Source organism: Perca flavescens, chromosome 14 (genome assembly GCF_004354835.1).
Source record: "Perca flavescens isolate YP-PL-M2 chromosome 14, PFLA_1.0, whole genome shotgun sequence".
NCBI classification, from domain to species: Eukaryota; Metazoa; Chordata; class Actinopteri; order Perciformes; family Percidae; genus Perca; species Perca flavescens.
In genome coordinates, this window is record NC_041344.1 from 16,319,368 (window position 1) to 16,338,976 (window position 19,609).

General features: G+C 39.3%; 1 protein-coding gene across 1 annotated transcript in view; it reads left to right on the forward strand.

Annotated features, from left to right (window-relative positions):
- csmd3b (CUB and Sushi multiple domains 3b) overlaps window positions 1–19,609 on the forward strand; it is a 289,126-nt gene that overhangs the window by 189,206 nt on the left and 80,311 nt on the right. Inside the window, exons 13-21 of the mRNA XM_028596859.1 lie at window positions 317–499; window positions 2,670–2,996; window positions 4,815–5,009; window positions 6,784–6,922; window positions 7,740–7,927; window positions 8,277–8,465; window positions 12,801–12,917; window positions 14,391–14,606; window positions 17,040–17,228. Coding sequence (XP_028452660.1) covers window positions 317–499; window positions 2,670–2,996; window positions 4,815–5,009; window positions 6,784–6,922; window positions 7,740–7,927; window positions 8,277–8,465; window positions 12,801–12,917; window positions 14,391–14,606; window positions 17,040–17,228 — 1,743 coding nt within the window. The remainder of the gene's footprint in view (window positions 1–316; window positions 500–2,669; window positions 2,997–4,814; window positions 5,010–6,783; window positions 6,923–7,739; window positions 7,928–8,276; window positions 8,466–12,800; window positions 12,918–14,390; window positions 14,607–17,039; window positions 17,229–19,609) is intronic.

Here is a 19,609-nt window from a genome sequence, read left to right on the forward strand (position 1 = left end):
GCTGGGCATTGTTGTTTATTAGATATACAGTATAATAGTACTAAAACGAGTAAATAGTATATTAGTCAGGTACTACTTTCTGCTGCAGATTAATTCAGATTTGGTGCTCTTGTGAGCATTTACAGCAGGACATTATAATTGTGGGACTGGCTCAAAATAAATAGTGCTCACGTTCATGAACAAACATGTCACCCAGTCCGACCATCAGCTTTATTGGTGCATTTTTGTATGGTTTTTGGACAACAATGGAGGTCTATGGCACAGAGGAATGACACTCCGATGTTAATGTCTCCTTCTTGTGTATTTTTGTCTACAGAAATAGACAAAGAGAGTTGTGGCGACCCTGGAACTCCTCTCTATGGAATAAGAGAAGGGGACAGCTTCTTAAATGGAGGAATTCTGAGGTTTGAGTGCCAGTTTGGATTTGAGCTGATTGGAGAGAAAACTATCTCCTGCCAAGACAACAATCAGTGGTCAGCAAACATCCCCATATGCATATGTAAGTATTAAAATCCTAAAGTAAGAGTGCAACCGGGGTCATACACACGTTTGGTTTGTTTACAAATAAATAGAAGTAAACAACAAACACCCTCCCCGTCCCCCGAAAAAAATTAATCAGGCCTCTGTACACATGAATCTGTAGGCCTAGATGTTTATGGGGTAATAACTATTAACTGTAATACTTAGAGTAGACTGATAACACACATTTCAAACCTCCTTTCTCAACATTCTCTAGCCTACTTTACTGTGGTTACTACTACATTTTGTTTGTTTTCTCTGTACCTTTACTTGCCAGCCTGTGTACTATGGTGTCTCTCTGATCATCTGTTAATTTATCTGGCCATAGTCCTGGATCCTCTGGCAAAAACTGGTCTGCAATGCTCTGCCTACTTTCCAGTTCCTCATCTCTCATTTCCACACTGTGCTCAGAGCAACACTCATGCTCCCTGCTGTCTTCACTCCCATCATCCTCAATCAGATGTTCTCTGTCAACTTTCTCTATGAAGGATACATCTGATATTAACCTATTATCCTAATTGTAACCTAATATAATGAAACACACTAAGATGTTAGTGTTACTTAACACCTTTCAGTCAAAATGGCTAAACATTGTTTGCTTTAATTTTGATATAAGCTCACCTTGTCTCAAATCCAAAAGGAGGCTGAGGGGTCTGTTGCTCCCTGCTGGGACAGTTTCTGAAACTGAGGGCCATGTGTTTCACAATGTTAAGATCTGCTTCTACTAAATCTGGCGAAACTATAATGTTGACATGATATGTATCTACCGATGAGCTACCAAGCTACCTATGACACTGATTAGCCTATTATTGCTAATTATAGACATTATAGCATATTAATTTAAAATTAAACATGTTTTAAATTAGGCTATTACAATGGTGTGTTATATGCAAACAGCATTGCTAGTGTAGTTTATTTATTTAGCCTTTATTTCAGATTACATGTATAACCAAATTATCATTTGAAAGTGTATGTTCTGCTCTTTATATGGGTTGTCTCCGTTTGTTTTTAGCACTAACAGTCACAGAGATATTCAACCACCATGGATTTCGTTTTCCAGTTTGTGCTCACCTTTCTTTGAAAATAAGTCAATTACCAATTGTTTCCCCTCATTTTGTTTTCTCTCCTTCTCCTGTCTTTCCTTTCTTTTTTGGTAGCCTGATTTGGCTTTCTTTGAGAAAGACATTTCTACATTCTAGAAGTTTGCGCTCCACCAGACGCTCAACTAAACTAGCTAACGTAAACAAAATGCGTGCAGATGGACTAAACCATTTGGCGCATTAGCAAGGGATGGGTGAGACCTTAGTCTTTTTTTATATACAAAATATAGTTAGTCAATCAACAAAGTTATTCAGCCAATACACTACCTTTACATTTCATCTGACATGCATTATGAAATTTAATTAGGAAATGAAAATATCCATGTGAAATAAAATATATTACAGACTTTTCAAGGGTCCTCTCTCCCCTTGGGCCCTGATAATCAGTATCAGTTTTACCACCAGTCCGACGCCCCTGGAAGTAAATAAAAGTGAAATAAAATGTCAGCTGTGTGGGAGTAGTACATTGTCTCGGAGGAAGATCAGCAACAAGAACGTTGTGTTCTGTAAAAACACAAGGTGAAAGATAAAAAATAATCTTCATTTGAAAGAAGGGTATATTAAAGGTGTTCATTTAAAATATAGTGTATTGAAATGTTAAATGACTTTCAAACTGTATTTTTTATAATGATTTCTTTGTTTCCCTGAAGCATAAGAACAACAACAAAACATCAACTATTGGCAAAATTGCTTTTTTAAACGTCAGTATGGCCACAGAATTTTCCAACTGGAGCATCCCTAATTTTCATGGTCCTGGCTGCAGAATGAAAAGAAAACATGGCATGTGCTCTGCTGTGATGTTGATAACATTCAGTCTGACCTGTCTTTATTATGGCCTGGAGCAGATGATGACCGATGATGCTATGGCGATGAATATTTAACAGGAAATGTCTCTCTGTATCTTTTTCCCTCCCCTTTCTATCCTTTTCTAAATTTGTATTTCTCCTCACTCTCTGTCTTTGTATGTGTGTCTGTCTCTCTGTCTCTATGTCTGTATGTCTGTCTGTCTGTCTGTCTGTCTGTCTGTCTGTACTTTTCTTGCTCCCACAGTCCCCTGCATGTCCAACTTCACAGCTCCCTCAGGAACTGTACTCTCCCCAGATTACCCAGAAGGCTATGGAAACAACATGAACTGTGTCTGGCTCATCCAATCAGATCCAGGCTCCAGAATCCACTTGGCATTTAATGACTTTGACCTCGAGGCACCCTATGATTCCCTAACGGTGAAAGATGGCGAGACAAATGATGCCGGCGTCATCGGGAGGTTCTCTGGAGCTGAGAGTCCTTCCCATCTGACATCCAATACCAACACACTGAGACTGGAGTTTCAGGCTGATCACTCCATGTCAGGAAGAGGATTTAATATCACATACAGTAGTATGTCATTTTTCTATTTCTATTCAAATACAGGAAAAATAACTATTTGCTGTAAAACTGGGTGAAATGTGGCAACAGTATATTGATAATACTCTAACAAAGTTTTTTTTCCCCACAAGTTGAAGTTTGATACATGGTAATGGCAGTAAAAATATGATTTAGGGTCACATTTATTTTCTTTTATGGCAGAATAAGGCAGGAGCGTTATGACACTATGAAACAGTACTTCTCATATGACTGTATATGGATTTTATGCATGACTTTCAGCCAAGACCTCTATCAGTTGTATTAAACATGAGGTGGTTTTATTCTAAGACAGTATGTCCATCCATCATCCAACTGTCGCAATTAAAATAACTATATAGTTACTTATTATCTCTCTTAGTTTTCATCACCACAATCACTTAGAAAGAGTTGAGGTGATTTTTTTTTTTCCCCTCAGATGTTTGGATGCTTTATTTTAGATAGAAGCTCTTTTAATTTACTAAAAGTTACATCAGACTGTTCAGAAGAGTTGTTCTGGAAAAGACAAAAGACAAACTTCTTTGATCTAAGAGGTTTCATGTGGTCAACACAGCAGCTAAGAATAGAGATGTATGTTGCAGAACAAAGAGGAAATAAGGCATGAAAGGCATTAAAGGAACACTTTTTGGGAGCTTTTTGGCTTGTTTGTTGGCGTACTCGAGTCAGATGAGAAGATCATCATTTCATCATTTTTGTCTGTGCGTCGAGGACAGTACAAAGAGAGGTCCAGGATGTGTTTAGCCTTGTGTTGCACAAACACTAGAAGCTAGCAGAAACTGTCTAGTTCTCTCAAAAGTGGAACAAAACACCTTCCAAAACCTCACAAATTGCCTTTTTCTAAACATACCTTGCGTCGTTCACCCTTGTCAAAAAAGAAACCGAGACATTAGTGTTTTAAGAGAAGTTAACATCTCAGCCGTTCTGTCTTCATTGTAAAGTTGCCAACTGTTCAGACTTTTATAACTGATCAAAACCCAGGAGACTCGTAGATGTATTGATGACTAGCTGGCAAGACAACAGGATAGAACTTGTGCTGTAAATAAGATAGTTTTGGATTTGTTGAAAGGCTTATTTGTTCAATTTTGATGATGGCGAATGGTGTGTGCCCCTGCTTGCAGTCTTTGAGCTAATTCAGGCTAAACACATCTCCATACCAGACAAACAGAAATGGAAATTAATATTGATCTTCTCATTTGTTTGACGGCAAACAGACAAAATGTTGAAGTGTTCTGTCCACAAGTATCCTCACAGTGTATGTTTGACTTCAGCTCAAACCATTCTGAGTATATATGTGTATATTTTTTGGGTCACTGCATTTCTCATTTTTAAATCTCTCTATCACCTGATCACACCAGATTGCTTATACTGGCAAAACCTGAGCAACTTAAGGTTGGAATTTACAGCCTTCTAATCTGAGCCAGACCATATCCTAAAGCAGACATGCTCACAGGAGTTTTATCAGAAGTAACATTGCTTAGATCTAAGCACAGTGTAAATATACTGTAGCATGAGAAATTAGCATATTAGCAAAGATATAGGAAGGCAGAGCAGGAATAATGAACAGACAGATTATAGGAGATGTTTACTGGCCAGGACTGGACTCTCAAAGATGTCACCTTGCTGTAATAGATCTATATGATTCTTTCTCAAAAATGTCATCAAAATGTAGCATGCGAGTGTCTGTTCAATAAAGGTCTCATATTCTTTAATAACATTTCTCTGCATGTGTCTGTGGGCGATTAGTCTCCAATATCTTTCTCATCATATGTATGTCTCCTTGTAACTTTACCCCAGCATTTGGCCATAATGAGTGCCCAGACCCTGGCATTCCAATCAACGCTCGCCGCTTTGGAGACAGCTTCCAGCTTGGCAGCTCCATTTCTGTGGTCTGCGAGGACGGTTTTATCAAAACCCAAGGAACCGAGACCATCTCCTGTCAGTTAGAAAAAGGAAAAGTCATGTGGAGTGGGCCCATTCCTAAATGTGAAGGTAAATATTGACTTGATTGCTGATTAAACTATTAACACGGGAACAATATGTCATCCAAGATATCATTACTTCAGCGTAAAGACCCAAGAGGTGGAAATTATCAGCTTTCAGCTTGACAGAGGAGATATGGAGGTGTCCAGTTAACCTAAATTTCCAGGGAAATGCCTATCAATACACCGCTGTCACATGTACAGCTACTAGCTTACAAATAGCTAGCAGTAGCACTATTCATGCATATCAAACCCTTTCTTGTAAGCAATAAGTGGGAATAGATCTGTGGAGATTACCTTTAAACCAAATGTGAAGTTAATGACTGAATATATGAACATTTTAGATATGTTAAGATATAATTAGCACAGTGGTATGTTATAACAGTAACAAGAAACAGTGACCACTTCCCTGAAAAGTCTGTGAAGTCTGCTTATTAGTCATTACACCACACCATTTTGACTGCAGCTATTCCATACATAATTATTATATCCATTTCACATTATAACACTGTCATTTATCATCCATATACAGTCAGAGGTAATTACATTGCCATTTAAATATATAATAATTTGTCAAGGTGGCATTAGCGCAAAGTTTAATCAACTGCATGTGAAAGTACAGAATCACAGAGATGTAAATTTGACCTGTTAATCTCAGATGGAACACAATAACTAACTGTGTAAGTGTTTTAGCTGTAACTCTAATAGAAGATATAATTAATTTAAGATAATTCTAACATGTTGACTGTTGATGGTACAAATAAACGACATTTTGAATTATGCTCCTGTTCATTTAATGTCCCCAGATCCTCTGTAGCTAATGTGTGTCACTACTTGGATGAAAATCCACTTACTTGTATTCAGGAGGTACAGACCAGAACAGATTAACTTCAGACACTAGGATGAACTCTAAACAAGATCAAATTTAAAATAAGACTGGAACAGAATGGCTCGTGGCTAATGTAACCTTGTGTTTACAAAATTCTCAGTTATGTTTTTTGTTCTCTGAATGTTGATTATGCTTCATTCTTTATGTTTTTGCATTCAATGCCATCCTTATATTATGTGCAGTGCACTTAGCGCAGATAGTGACTTGATGGTGAACATAGTGGAGCATTTTAGCAGCTGAAGAGTCGGATATTTCCATCAGGAGTCGGTGGAGACCAAAACAGAGCTAAAAGGAGAGTAGATATTGGACTTATCATCATGATTCATCAGGTGGCCAGAGACACAGCTCCAAATGAATGCTATGTTGCTTTATGTCTCCTCTCTGTAAAATAGGCAACTGTTCTTGTGTTTACAACGTGTTGCAAAGTCCATTTAATGTAGGTTTGCATAAATACATTAAATCAAATGAAATCTTGCTGTCTTTGAGCTGATCACACAGTGATAAGGCCTCCAGTAGGACTATACTGTAGCTAGCTATCCAAAGTAACTGTAAAAGCATGGTCTAGTATTGTTAAATTGTGAAATCAGAGCATGCCTCATCAAGCAGTTTACTGTTGCAGCAAACCAACCTTCAGACAAGAATATTGACTGAATATAAAAGGTGCTCAAGAAGCCTTCATGTCAGCTGCGAGTGAAGCTGATTCACCAGCCTTAGATACTTACTAAAGTCTGCCAGATCTGTCTGGTGTCAGGTCTTACTCACCACACAATTACGGTACATGGACATGGACTTCACCTAGACTTGGGTGGTCTTGATACAAATCATCTCTGGCGTTCCCTTCTGTTCCCCTGTATATCCCCTCACTTCCTTCTTTCTGTCCCCCCTCCTCCTCCAGCCCCGTGTGGAGGCCACTATTCAGCCCCGAATGGAGTGATTTTGTCTCCTGGGTGGCCTGGTTACTATAAAGATTCCCTCAGCTGTGAGTGGGTGATTGAATCAGAACCTGGTCGCTCCATCAAAATCACATTTGACAGGTGAGTGGCATAATTCTTTGATTCTGCATATTATGAAGACTCTCAGAGCTCTGAACAGCCAGAACTGTGCAGTTTCATCAGAACTACCATCAATTACTTCTGATGAGCAAAGATTTTCCAGACTTAAAAGTTTATGGGGAATATAATAACGGTCGCCTAAATTTTATAGGTTGTATAATTAATACTGGGAGTTGTACATTGATCAGGAAGGCTGGGTAATATTTTGGTTTATATTATGTGCACTCTGAGCTGTAAACCGGTGATAGAAATACGACTTTAGCGGATCTTGTAAAATCAATTTTTCTGTTTCAACTTTATTTCATTGTAAAGTGCATTTAACAATATTATCTCAACAACCTGTAGGGGACTTAAAAGACTGGACCCTTTTAACCTTTTTTTACTCCTGCAGCATGAAAAGAAAGTATGAATTTAATGGCTGTGATTTTTTTCTTGATCACTGGTAATTTTATTTTAAAAAACAACAAAGTAAATTTAGCAGGTTTTAAGGACAAATTGACCATCAAAGTGATTCAGCCCTTAAGTGATCCTGTGAACCTTCAAGCAACTCAAAGTAATATATAATATACTATAATAATATACAACAATATTATCTTCACGTTGCTTTGACGAGCTTTCTTAGATGTGTGGGTATGAATCCTGCAAACAGATCCAGCATTATGTGCATGAACATGAGCCTGAACTGTTTCCCGGTTTTGTGTTGTCCTAACAGTCTGACAGCTTTTATCCAATAAAAAGAGTGTCACTTTAAGTGAAATGATTATCATCGTTGTGATATTCTGATACTGTTCTCTCATAGGTTCCAAACAGAGCTGGGTTATGACTTTCTGGAGATCCATGATGGGCCAAACCTCCTGTCTCCTCTGGTTGGCTCCTTTAATGGTACCCAGGTGCCCCAGTTCCTGTTCAGCACCAGCAACTTTCTTTATCTACTGTTTACCACCGATAACAGCCGGTCAAATGCTGGCTTCAAAATATTATATGAAAGTAAGTCAGAAACAAATAAAGCATATTTATGCATATACACACGTGGACATGCATTCATAGATACAAAGCTGACTTTAAAATATTGTGCATGCCTTCTACAGATCAGAATAAGACGTACTTTATGTACTTTATACATACATAACAGTCGGTGTGCATCATGTCAGGACACAACATTTCAATAGTAGCCCACTATAGAGAGATTCACAAGCTGGCCTAACATGCAAAAAGAAAATCACCATGATTGCACAGCATGGGGCTTTATGTGGAGATTCAAACCAGCTGTGAGTTTAGAGTATGCACATCAGCAAAACTGCACAAACGTACCATTTAGACTTTCTTTTTTGTTCAGGCGTTACAGTGGACAGCTACTCATGCCTGGACCCTGGTATCCCTGTCAATGGTATTCGGTATGGGCAGGATTTCTCCATCGGGTCCACAGTATCATTCGGTTGTGGTTCTGGCTACAGACTCAGCCATGAGGAGCCACTAGTATGCGAGAAGAACCACTGGTGGAGCCACCCTTTACCTACATGTGACGGTAAATACCCAAAGAAATAACCTTTCATACAAATGAATTATGAATATAAGTGATGTATGGTTCTTTATAAGTATTCCTTGCTCTACATTATAACTGATTTTGTTGTAGCACTCATTAAATATGTTTAAACAAAAATTGATTCTTGGGAAAACACTGCTGTAGCCAACCTTCATAATCATGAGATGGCATGTTAATTTGGCCTTGACATGTTCAAATTGATATATTTACATATCACATACTCCAATAAGAATTTCTTTTTGGATAACGCAAGTTGATATCTTACACTAATTTGACACCCAAAATTATATCATCATCCTTAGCTTTGTATCGTCTATCGTCAGATGTTATCCTCATAACTTTACAGTCTTTGACTTTTTACACAACTTATCGTAAGATCATGATCTTTACCACCAACACAACATTTCATCTATGTGTTGGTGCAGAGACGATACGCCCAGAGTGCAGTGTGGGAGCTCAAACTGACATGACATGGCCACATGGTCAACATGACAGTACACTGTTATTTATAGTACAATAGAAATTTTGTTCAAAAATGAAATTCAGCCAGTTCTTAAAAATGACAGTCCCTCTAACCAGATAATGCATTTGTAAGTGTTTTCTAAATATGAAAGGTAAGATATTTTAGAGACTCAAAGCATTCTATCTAGTTGATCCTTTAAAAAAGGATTCAAAGAAGCTAAGGCGTGTGAAAAAGATCAGCAGTGGAGCCCGCCATCCCTGTATAGGGAGCTGAGTCACATAGAACATGTTGTTCTGCGACAAAACCACTGGTTGAAATTCACACACACACACACACACACACACACACAAACACTTTGGTGTATGCAGGGGCAATTTGCAGTGACGCCTGCTGTGGCTGATAGGGGATGATTTGAGGAGAAGATTAGAGATCTGTGGGCATGAACTGTGTGTGTGTGTGTGTGTGTGTGTGCATGTGTGTGCATGTGTACTGTATGTCAGCACATATACAATATGTGTGCTTGTGCCATGTGCCAGCTGTCACCTCCTCTCCTGTGTGAACCGTGAACACAGGAAGGTTTGAGGTAAGGTTGACGAGAGCCTGTGTTGGCTGTCACCTCCTCTCTCTTCTCTCTCAAATCAAGGAGTGAGGGGGGGCACAAGACTAGCTAAGGGCAGTAGGGGAGCTCTCTCTCATTCCAATCATGATGGAGCTAGAGAGGAGGGAGGAAGGAAAGATGCAGCACTGCTGCATCAGTTTTGTGGTGGCTTGCTTGGTTATGCTTGTTGGCTCATTCGCTTGTTAACCACATTTGAATTGCACAGTTCCTGGGACTGGCAGTGGTTTCCTCCATGGAGGCAGTTTGAGCATATAAACATCAAACATGCTGCCTGGAATTTGCGGGCTGAATGCCATTAGACTGTGTTTACACAGTATGTACCCATACAAATATAGGAACTATTTACTGCTGTGGTTAGTAAGAAATGGTCTAGCAGGATGATTGACAACGAATAAACGATGAATTCAAGCGAGACAGCGGTAAAGGCAGATTACTCAGCCCTGGAAAATGTTACAAAACTCAAATGTTGTTCATACTGTGTATTAGAAAATAACCAACATTCCTTCATTTGATGTAGAATGTAAAATGACAAGCATAACGACAAGATTATCAAATCAGCCAATCAGGAATGATTTCTAGATTTTGAACTACACTAGTTTATGTAATATTTATAGTTATAGTTGACCACAATAAGTCAGATTTTCTCTGAGCCGGAGGAATCCTTTAATTTTAAACCAATCAAAGTACGATCCAAATTGTCAACCTTTTTTGAATTTCAAAGATTTATGTTTTAGTGTAATCTCTCAACCCAACTTCATTCACATAACATAAAGAATGGATAGATAGACCTACTAAAAGACGGAGTTGGAGAAGGGGATCTTAGAAATAGATAGACAGAAAGAGATAGAGAAAATGAAAGTGGCAGAGATTGAGATGGCGATGCAGTGTTTCAAAATTCCTCACACAACTCAGCATTCAACATTAGGAGCTTCCTGGCAGAAAATTGTTAATAATTAATAGTGTGTGTGTGTGTGTGTGTGTGTGTGTGTGTGTGCGCGTGTGCGTGTGCTTGCGTGCATGCGTGCGTGCATCTGTGTATTTTATAGTTTGGAAATATTGTCACTCCTCGCCCCTTGTTTTTAGGGATGCTGATTTTGAAAAAACGGTGGTGGTTGAGAGGAAAGATACTGATATTCTGTTGTGGTTTTAGCACATTTTCAGTGTCTGACTTGCCTGTTTTATGTAGTTGTAGCAGTGGTCACCATTGGGGAGGGTCTGTACAGATTGTATTCTGGGCTGCAGTTCTCAGTGTTGGTTCTCTCAGCTCTCATTAAACTAGCTGATTGTCCTGCTCAAGGAAACTTCAGCACAACTTTCAGGTTTGACCTTCTCCCAGCTACTCTGCCACCATTGCACTTTTGAGGTAATGTTATGGTATTTTATAAGTTTATAGAGGAAATGACAGGCCTGTCAGCCTACTGTAAGATGGACCAACTGGAGCGAGCAGAAATGAAGCACCTTGCAACACATGCATGCATTAGAATGCATGGAATGCATAGAATGAGCAACAGATATTTCCAAGCTTTTCTGAAGACCTGGTCTCAACTCCAAGCATCTCTGTGCCAGCACAGGTCTCTTACTGCATAACAATGTACATGGCTGAACCGTGTGCAGAACTTGCAGGGTCATCCTGAGGCTGCACTGTAAGGTTCAACATGTATTAAGTAGTCTCTAAGAAACATTTACACTGCTTTGCTGCTTTGAATATCACTGCTTCAAAAAACTTGCATCAAACTGTATTAACAAAAAAAAGATTTCCGAATCAAAAGACATTTACTGGTTCTTGCACAAGCTGCAGCTATTGCACAGCAATAATGTTGAGGGAACACTAGCTTAAATAATATTCAAGCATAGTTGGGAATTTTAATTTCATGTCGCAGTATTCTTCTTCAAAACATTTTTGAGCTCAGAGACCATACATCCCAAAGCAACACAATTCAATTCTCCAACACTTCTCAGTAAAACGAAGTACACTTATGGTCCAGATGGTCACTTGTTATATAACAAACAACTTTGCAATTTAGCCAGTAACTCAAATTACTCTGATTACTTTTTTCTCTACTTTTTACTCACAACATATCCACGGCACATATTTTGATATTTACAAGGTGGCACTGAACTATGGTCGATCAGGGTTGATCATAACACACTTATGAGAACACATTGAAAGTCGTGATAAGTCACTACAATATGGAAGATATTAAATTAGCAGCATAGATCTTGAAGCTTGAGCTAATTATGGCTGAGCAGAGAAGCTGAGGTGTTAACTTTTTTGTTCTGATAGAAACAGATGTTTTCATTTAGTTCATACAACTATTTATTTACGTGTTTGCACCTGCAGTACAGTATGTACTTACATGTCTATGTGCTGCTCCTCTCAGTACCCAGAGTGCTACCCTAACTATGTGACAGCTGTCTCTGCCTGGTGAGCATGTCACATTTTCAGCATGCAGCATGACTGTGGTCACTGTTGTCATTACTGCCACTTATTCTGACCTACAGTAGATGTGTTGAAAAGCTGTCTTCTATATGCAACACAATCCAACAAAGTAAAACAACTAAAAACAAGTTTTCCTAATTCAAATCTACACAATAAAACAGATACTGTTTCTTTAAAAAGAAAAAGAAACATTTCTAGTTCATCTCTAAGGATTCTTATGCACTGTCGACATATATGAGGAATAACTAGACTCACCTTTGCAGTTAATCATTGTCAGGGGTTGGTTAGTTTCAGGGACATTAAACTATTTAAATAGCAAATAATCCATTATTTATCATTCCAGTGTGTGGTGGATTTTACATTATTTATGTCATTATTTCATGTGCAACAGTGGAAGGAATAAATCAGAAAAAAATCTGACTTAAACATTTAAAGTAAAGTTTTACTTTTCAATGTGTAGTGCCTACACATTAAAATGTTTTCTCATTTCCAAATGTGTGACAAGACACATGTTGTAGTAGTCAGTACCTGCCTTTTCTACCTGCAAGTTTTAGACAATTAATCTCTCTGTATCTCTGTCTACCTCTCCCTCTCTCGTAGCGTATGTGTGCGGATATGCAAGTGTGTATGTACTACAAAAGTGGTATTAAAGGTCCACTGGGAAAAATTATCTGTTTTAGCTATCAACAATCTGATGCTAACCTTCTCTCTGCCTCCCTTCCCTGTCTCTGCACATCTCTGTCTCTCTCTCTGCCTCTCTCTCTCTTCCACTCTTGTCTCTCTCAATCTATCCAGCTCTATGTGGCGGAGATGTTAGAGGTCCCTGGGGAACCATCCTTAGTCCCGGCTATCCAGACAGCTACCCTTCATCTCTCAACTGTACCTGGACTGTTGAAGTCAGCCACGGGAAAGGCAAGAGACACACACAGATCCACACTGCCTAATAGAGAGAGACTGAGTGAGAGACAGTAGCAAGTAGCAGCTACTGCTATACTACAAACACAAACTTGCTATACATTTGATTATTTGTGTTTTTGTATGATTTATACATGGGGCATATTTACATTCATGTGTATATGTATGGCTATAGTCAGTGCATTTATGGTGAGAAGTTGGTTAAAAACTCAAATAATGTTAACATATTTTAAGTATTTCGTAACCACTCATTGGGCCCTATTTTAACGATCTGAAATGCAAGTATGAAACGCAAAACGCAAGTAGCTTTGTGGGCGGATCTTGGGCGCTGTTGCTATTATGCCGGCGGGATAAATGAGTCTTGCGCCCGACGCAAATCTAAAATGGGTTGGTCTGAAATAGCTAGGTGTGGTTTGGGCGTAACGTGAAAATGAACAATCAGAGCGTCATCTCACATTCCCTTTAAGAGCAGGTGCGCTTGTTCCATGGCGGATTGCTATTATGACGGCGGATTTGCCTGGCACACGCCAGCGAGAGCTGTCCAGGATGCGGCAAATTAATAAATGCCCGTCTTGACCGGGTGGCCATGTTGCTGCGGCCTCTCAAGCGCATCTCCTCAAGTCTGGAGAGGATTGCTGCAGCCATGGAGCGTGGGCCTCCAAACGCACCACCTGCTCCTGTTGTGCCCCTTCCTCCTCCCCCCACACCATCTCCGTCCACCAGCTCCACCAGGAGCGCATTGCGCATTGCCACTCCCAGACCCTCAATCCAACCGTAGTTCAACATCACGTCTCCTTAAGTCCTCTAATATTTCCTCATTTATGTCATCAACACATCCATGATTCATGGAAATTTTGTGTAAAACGCAACAAGCCACAAAGAATTCTGCGACTTTTTGAGGACTGTACTATTTTTCCTTGTAATTATGTATGGTTTGCAAAAATGGGAACTGCTGCGTCTGTGTAGATGAGGGAAGCAAGGTGTATGCGCATTGTGTGCACGCTACATTATGGCCAAGCATGCGCCCCTAAAATAGCATCTGAATAATGCTGACTAGCGCCACTGACTTTAGACCAGGTTTTTCCTGGTCTGTGGCGGAATTGTTTTCTGAAACTGCAAAATAGCACCAGGGAACGTTTGCGCCTGAACACGCCTCCTCTTTTTGCTGAACCGCCTCCGGGAGCGCAAATTCATTCCCTACGTGCGTCTGTGGAGGGAAAAGTCTGCTGTGCGTCGGGTGTAAAATAGGAATGATACATGCGTCGTGTACAAAGGCAATTGCGTTGAGTGCAAGATAGGGCCCTTGAGGTTATCAATGCAGAATTTGTGTCTGCTGTAATCACACTTGTTTATTTATTATTAATTATTAATACCGATTATAATTGTGGGTATATTGATAAACTGGGAATAAAACAAACTTCTTCAGATTCTCTCTCTGTCTACCCGTCTGTGTGTGTGTGTCTCTAACAGGTGTCCAGTTTCAGTTCAGCTCTTTTCACCTGGAGGACCAACATGACTACCTCTTGGTTACTGAAAACGGAAGTTTCCTGCAACCACTGGCTCGCCTGACCGGCAACGAGTTGCCTAGCAACATCAATGCTGGTCTCTATGGCAACTTCAAAGCCCAGCTACGATTCATCTCTGACTTTTCGATTTCATATGAGGGCTTCAACATAACGTTCTCTGGTAATTTAATTGAGTCATATTGTGCTATTATACTCCAAGGTCTAGTTTCAATTTAACCTGAATATGTTCATTTCAAGAGGTCGTTTTTTTTCTCTTACTTTTCATACCAGAACAATTGAGCAATACTGTAGGTTGTAGAGAGTTGCTAAATGCAAAGCGGTGAAGTAATAACGCCAAATATTAATTGTAAACAATTGAGGAGGACCTTTACCAGAATATAGACAATTACAGTCTCTTTAAATGTAATGTGAAAATGAGTGGATTAAATGAGATGTATAATATAACATACATAACACTCTTTAAAGATATATATATATATATATATATATATATATATATATATATATACCTTTAAAGAGTAACTGCACACAGTCTTAGAATCCTGCTTGGAGCTATGATTTCACTCCATAGATATACAAATATATTGTGGAGTAACTCTTCAAAGCTACAAATGATCTCCACAAAAATGGGATCCAAAACAGAGCCTTGAGGAACACCAAGAGTCAGTGTCACAGGGCAGAGAGAACCCACCCACTTCCTACATAAGTCTACAGTGTCAAAAGCTGCACTGAGATCCAGCAAAACTAAGCTGCTACATCACCACGCATCAGGATGTCATTGGAGATTTTAACAAGAGCTGTTTCAGTGGAGTGGAACCGACAGCAGCTTTGACTCAAAACTGTCAAGAATACAATGCACATACAACCTTCTTGGCAACTTTTAAAACTTTAGCTTTAAATGGCAGTTTAGAAATAGGCATTTCATGTGTAATTCCAATACTGCTTTTCAGGGAGTACTGGGTACATTTTGTTGACTTTACAGAAATTTGTCTGTGTCCGACTTGTGATACACGTTAACAGTTTCACATATTTCCTACATGGATATTAGCACAAGACTGTTGCTGTGTTAAGTGAATATTTATCTCTCACTCACACAAACCACTGGCCTTGAGTATCCATAAAACTTTGAGAATAGCTAAAGAAAAAAAGCTTAACAGATAAGAGATGTTACACAACATTAAACTGAATGTAATCCACCATTAAACAACACAATAAGAAAAAGAGAGATGGAGATGGATTCCTCATAGCAGAGTATGCCAAATGTGTACAATTCACAGGTGCTGTCCCAACCCCAAGGCATGCTACTTCACCATCACCCTATCCAAAGTCAAGTAATGGGTTAAAGGTGCTGTAGGTAGGATTGCGAAGATCCAGGACTTAGCCAAAAAATGTGAACATCGACAACTTCTCAGTCCCTCCCCCCTTTCCGCTGAAGCCCAAAACGGTCTCCGAAGCCCCTCCCCCAACAAGGGAGAATGAATGTGTGTGCATGAGCAGTGATTGACACGCAGTTAGACCCCCCCCCCAAATGCAAATCACACTACAGGCTGTAGGTGCTGCTGGATTTTTTTGTATTACCTGCTTAATGTAGTTCTACTGGAACATAGGTCAGTTTCAGCAAATATGACAGAAAGTTAGTTTTATAAGTCTTACTTACTGCCCCTTTAACGGGCAGAATATAAGACAAAGTCCAAGGCTACAACTGCCCTTTATTAATCAAGATCCTTTGCCTAACTGCCCTTTCAACGCTCTCTCTCCCTTGAATCTGAGTCTTCACTGAGGGACACTTTACCGCTTCCCAGATGGCATAAGCTGACACTCAGAATGTAACACACGGGAGGTGTCACCAGGGATGTGACTTGCCAATCTCAACATGCTCAACATGCTGTCTACTCCTGCAGCACACTTTAAAATACACATCACATCCTCAGTCTTTGCCCACTGAAAACAAAACTCCTGCTTTACATAATTTTAACATACTAGAAACATAACAAGAAACCAGTGCATTTTAGGACACAGTGGAATCAACTCAAAACTTTTAGACTAATTGTTTTAATGCGAAGATTGTATTGTAATGGACTGCATTTTCAAGAGTTTTGATCACAAGAGTTATTGAATTATGGAAAAGTGTTTCTTCAGAGATCATGGACATGAAGCGTTTGTTCGATTCAGTTAACATTTAATGGTTATGTTGTTGGTTTTACTTCAGATATTGGGGTGGATTTTCCTGGCCTTTGAGAGTGATAGGTATTGATTTGTTGATTTAACACCATTAGTAAAGGACACTCTAACTTACACTCTAATCTCATCACCTCTTACTTACACTTATGGCACTTTTGTAACACTCAAACAATGTACTCAAACAAATCACTAAATAAATGTACATGTTTTAAAATATATTTTGACTCACTGACATAGTCCATCATTAGTTTGAGCAATTATTATACTTCATATAGAAAAGTAATTTTCTAGCCCAGGTTTTTAACCGGAAGCATAGAAAGGGCAGATTTCAGAGTGCTGACATAGTGTAGTCTATGTTTCATGTATTATTCATGTATGTGTTACATATTCAGTTTCAATCTATTTTCTGCAGAATATACTTTGGAGCCATGTGAGGACCCTGGGATGCCGCGGTTTGGCAGAAGAAACGGCTACAGTTTTGGAATTGGAGACACTTTGTCTTTTTCCTGCAATATGGGTTACCGCCTAGAGGGGGTGCCAGAGGTAATCTGTCTGGGAGGAGGGCGGAGAATGTGGAGCTCACCTCTACCAAGATGTGTCGGTACGTGGTAAAATTACTCCTGATTTTGTTGTAATATTATCTAACCTCCTGTCCCGTTTTAGTGGTAAAATAATTTGTTGAGGATTTTGGATGTGGAAAAGTGTCTAAAGACGTGGAGACATTTCAATGTGTTTGAAAATGTCTTATTAGTAATCACTGACAGTAAAATAGTGTTTAGTTTGCCTTTTATTGTTATCATTACAGTGAAGATACTGTATATTACCATCTTAGATATTACTCAAGTACAAGTGAAATTACCTATCTGAAAAATCACTCAAGTAAAAAGTACTTCATTTAAAATGTACGTTAAAGGTGCTCTAAGTGATGTGACGCGTTTTTTAGGCTCCAACATTTTTCATCACATACAGCAAACATCTCCTCACTATCCGCTAGCTGCCTGTCCCCTGAACACACTGTAAAAAAACGCGGTCTCTGTAGCTCAGGCTCCACAAACGGCAACATAAACAAACTGTGCCAACCTGCCCCACGAACGATAACAAACAGTGTTCCAGCCAATAACCGTCAAGAAGGAGCTGGTTGAGCCATCACTGCATTAGCGTTAGCACGTAGGCTACTTCTACAATGCGTATTCATGACTCAACCACCTCCTTCTTGTTGGTTATTCGCTGGAACACTGTTTGTTATGGTTTGTTGTGCAGGTTGGCGCGGTTTGTTTTTGTTGGCATTTGTGGAGCCTGGGCTGTCTACAGAGACCGCGTTTTTTTACAGTGTGTTCAGGGGACAGGCAGCTAGCGGATAGTGAGGAGATGTTTGCTGTATGTGACAAAAAATGTTGTAGCCTAAAAAACCCGTCACATCACTTAGAGCACCTTTAAGTAAAAGTTACTTAGTTACATAAAAGAAAAACTGTAAAACGGGGTGGGGGGATCTCTCCCATGTAGTGAAAATAGGACAAGGGGTCATAAATCCAAAATTATTTTGTTTTTAATTAAAGAAAAATCTATACAAATGTATAAACATCTATACAAATTATGTATACACATGTAATAACAACATAACACGTCACACATGACATTTAAGACCCTTAGAAAGATATAATGTGCAATTTTAGTTCAGACCATCCCATAAAATGTTTTCAAACAATCAATTGAAAGTGAAAGTACCATAAATCGTTAGTTCTGAGGGCCATCCTTCTTTTCTTCACAAACATAATCAAATGCAAATCAAGGCCAAATCACATGTTTTGACTCCATAAATGGGTTAGAACATAATGTTCACAGCCCAGACTAGTAGTAGGCTAAACTCAATTCTGCTTTGATTTGATTTGATTTGATGTGATGTGATGTATTTAATTGTATCAAGAATGTCTTACGCATGAAAATACATCAAATACAATCAAGGATAAAAACACAATAAAGTCCATTTCCATTGTGATCCTCAATATTAATTTTATGTCAGGCAGCACGTTCTCAAACGTCTCTTTTTTTCTCTGGGCATATTCGCGCAGCAGAGTCCACCAAACACTCTTCAATAAACTCCCCCTTCAGAACATGGCTTACTGTTTTTGGCGATTTTGTGGGATATTACAAAGATGGTGTTGACGGCTGCATCCCTGGATGCCTTGTTGCTTTTGCAGCTTAACTAGCAAAGCTTCAGATGTCTGTGCCCGCTCTGCATCAGTCAAGTTGTATTTCTCTGCGTGTTGAGTATTGTAGTGGCGATTCAAATTATAATCCTTTAACACACCGATCTGTTCTCTGCAAACTAAGCACACGGCTTTACCTTTGACTTCAGTAAATAAATACTTAGAAGTCCATGTTTGGTTAAAAACTCTGCACTCTGTATGGACCTTTCTTTCTTTCCCTTGAGCTGACATTTTTTAGGGATAACAGCTCATTCACGTCCATGCGTCTCCCGCTCAGTTGGGGTCTGACGTGTCCGACACATTTCAGTTCTTCTTCTTTTTAATTGCGATCAGAAAAGAAGAAGCTGCATACGTTCGCACAAAAAACGGATGCCCAGGCAGAGAATTTCCCAGGTCTGGTGTTGTTCTGGGTGCGATTTTTCCTTTCCTTCCTTTCGGTTTTTGTTTTCTTTTTTTTTACTCAGTAACGGATGGGATTTGTAATGTAGCGAAATACAATACATCACTCAAAACGCACGATCTGATATCACCAAGTAATTAACAGTCCAGGATCAATGACAAAGTTGTTTGCCCTGGATTAACATTATAACCAACCAATCAGTGGCACGTTTTGCTTGTGATGTCATTAATAGTGCGACGTGATGGCAAATTCAAAAAAGAAAAAAAACGTCTGCCAGTTTCACTATCGTAACAGCCGCCCGTTCCAGAGCTGCCGCCGATGCTTCACTATGGTGCTTAAAAGGTAAGATTTAGCCTACTTCCAAGAGTTTGAACG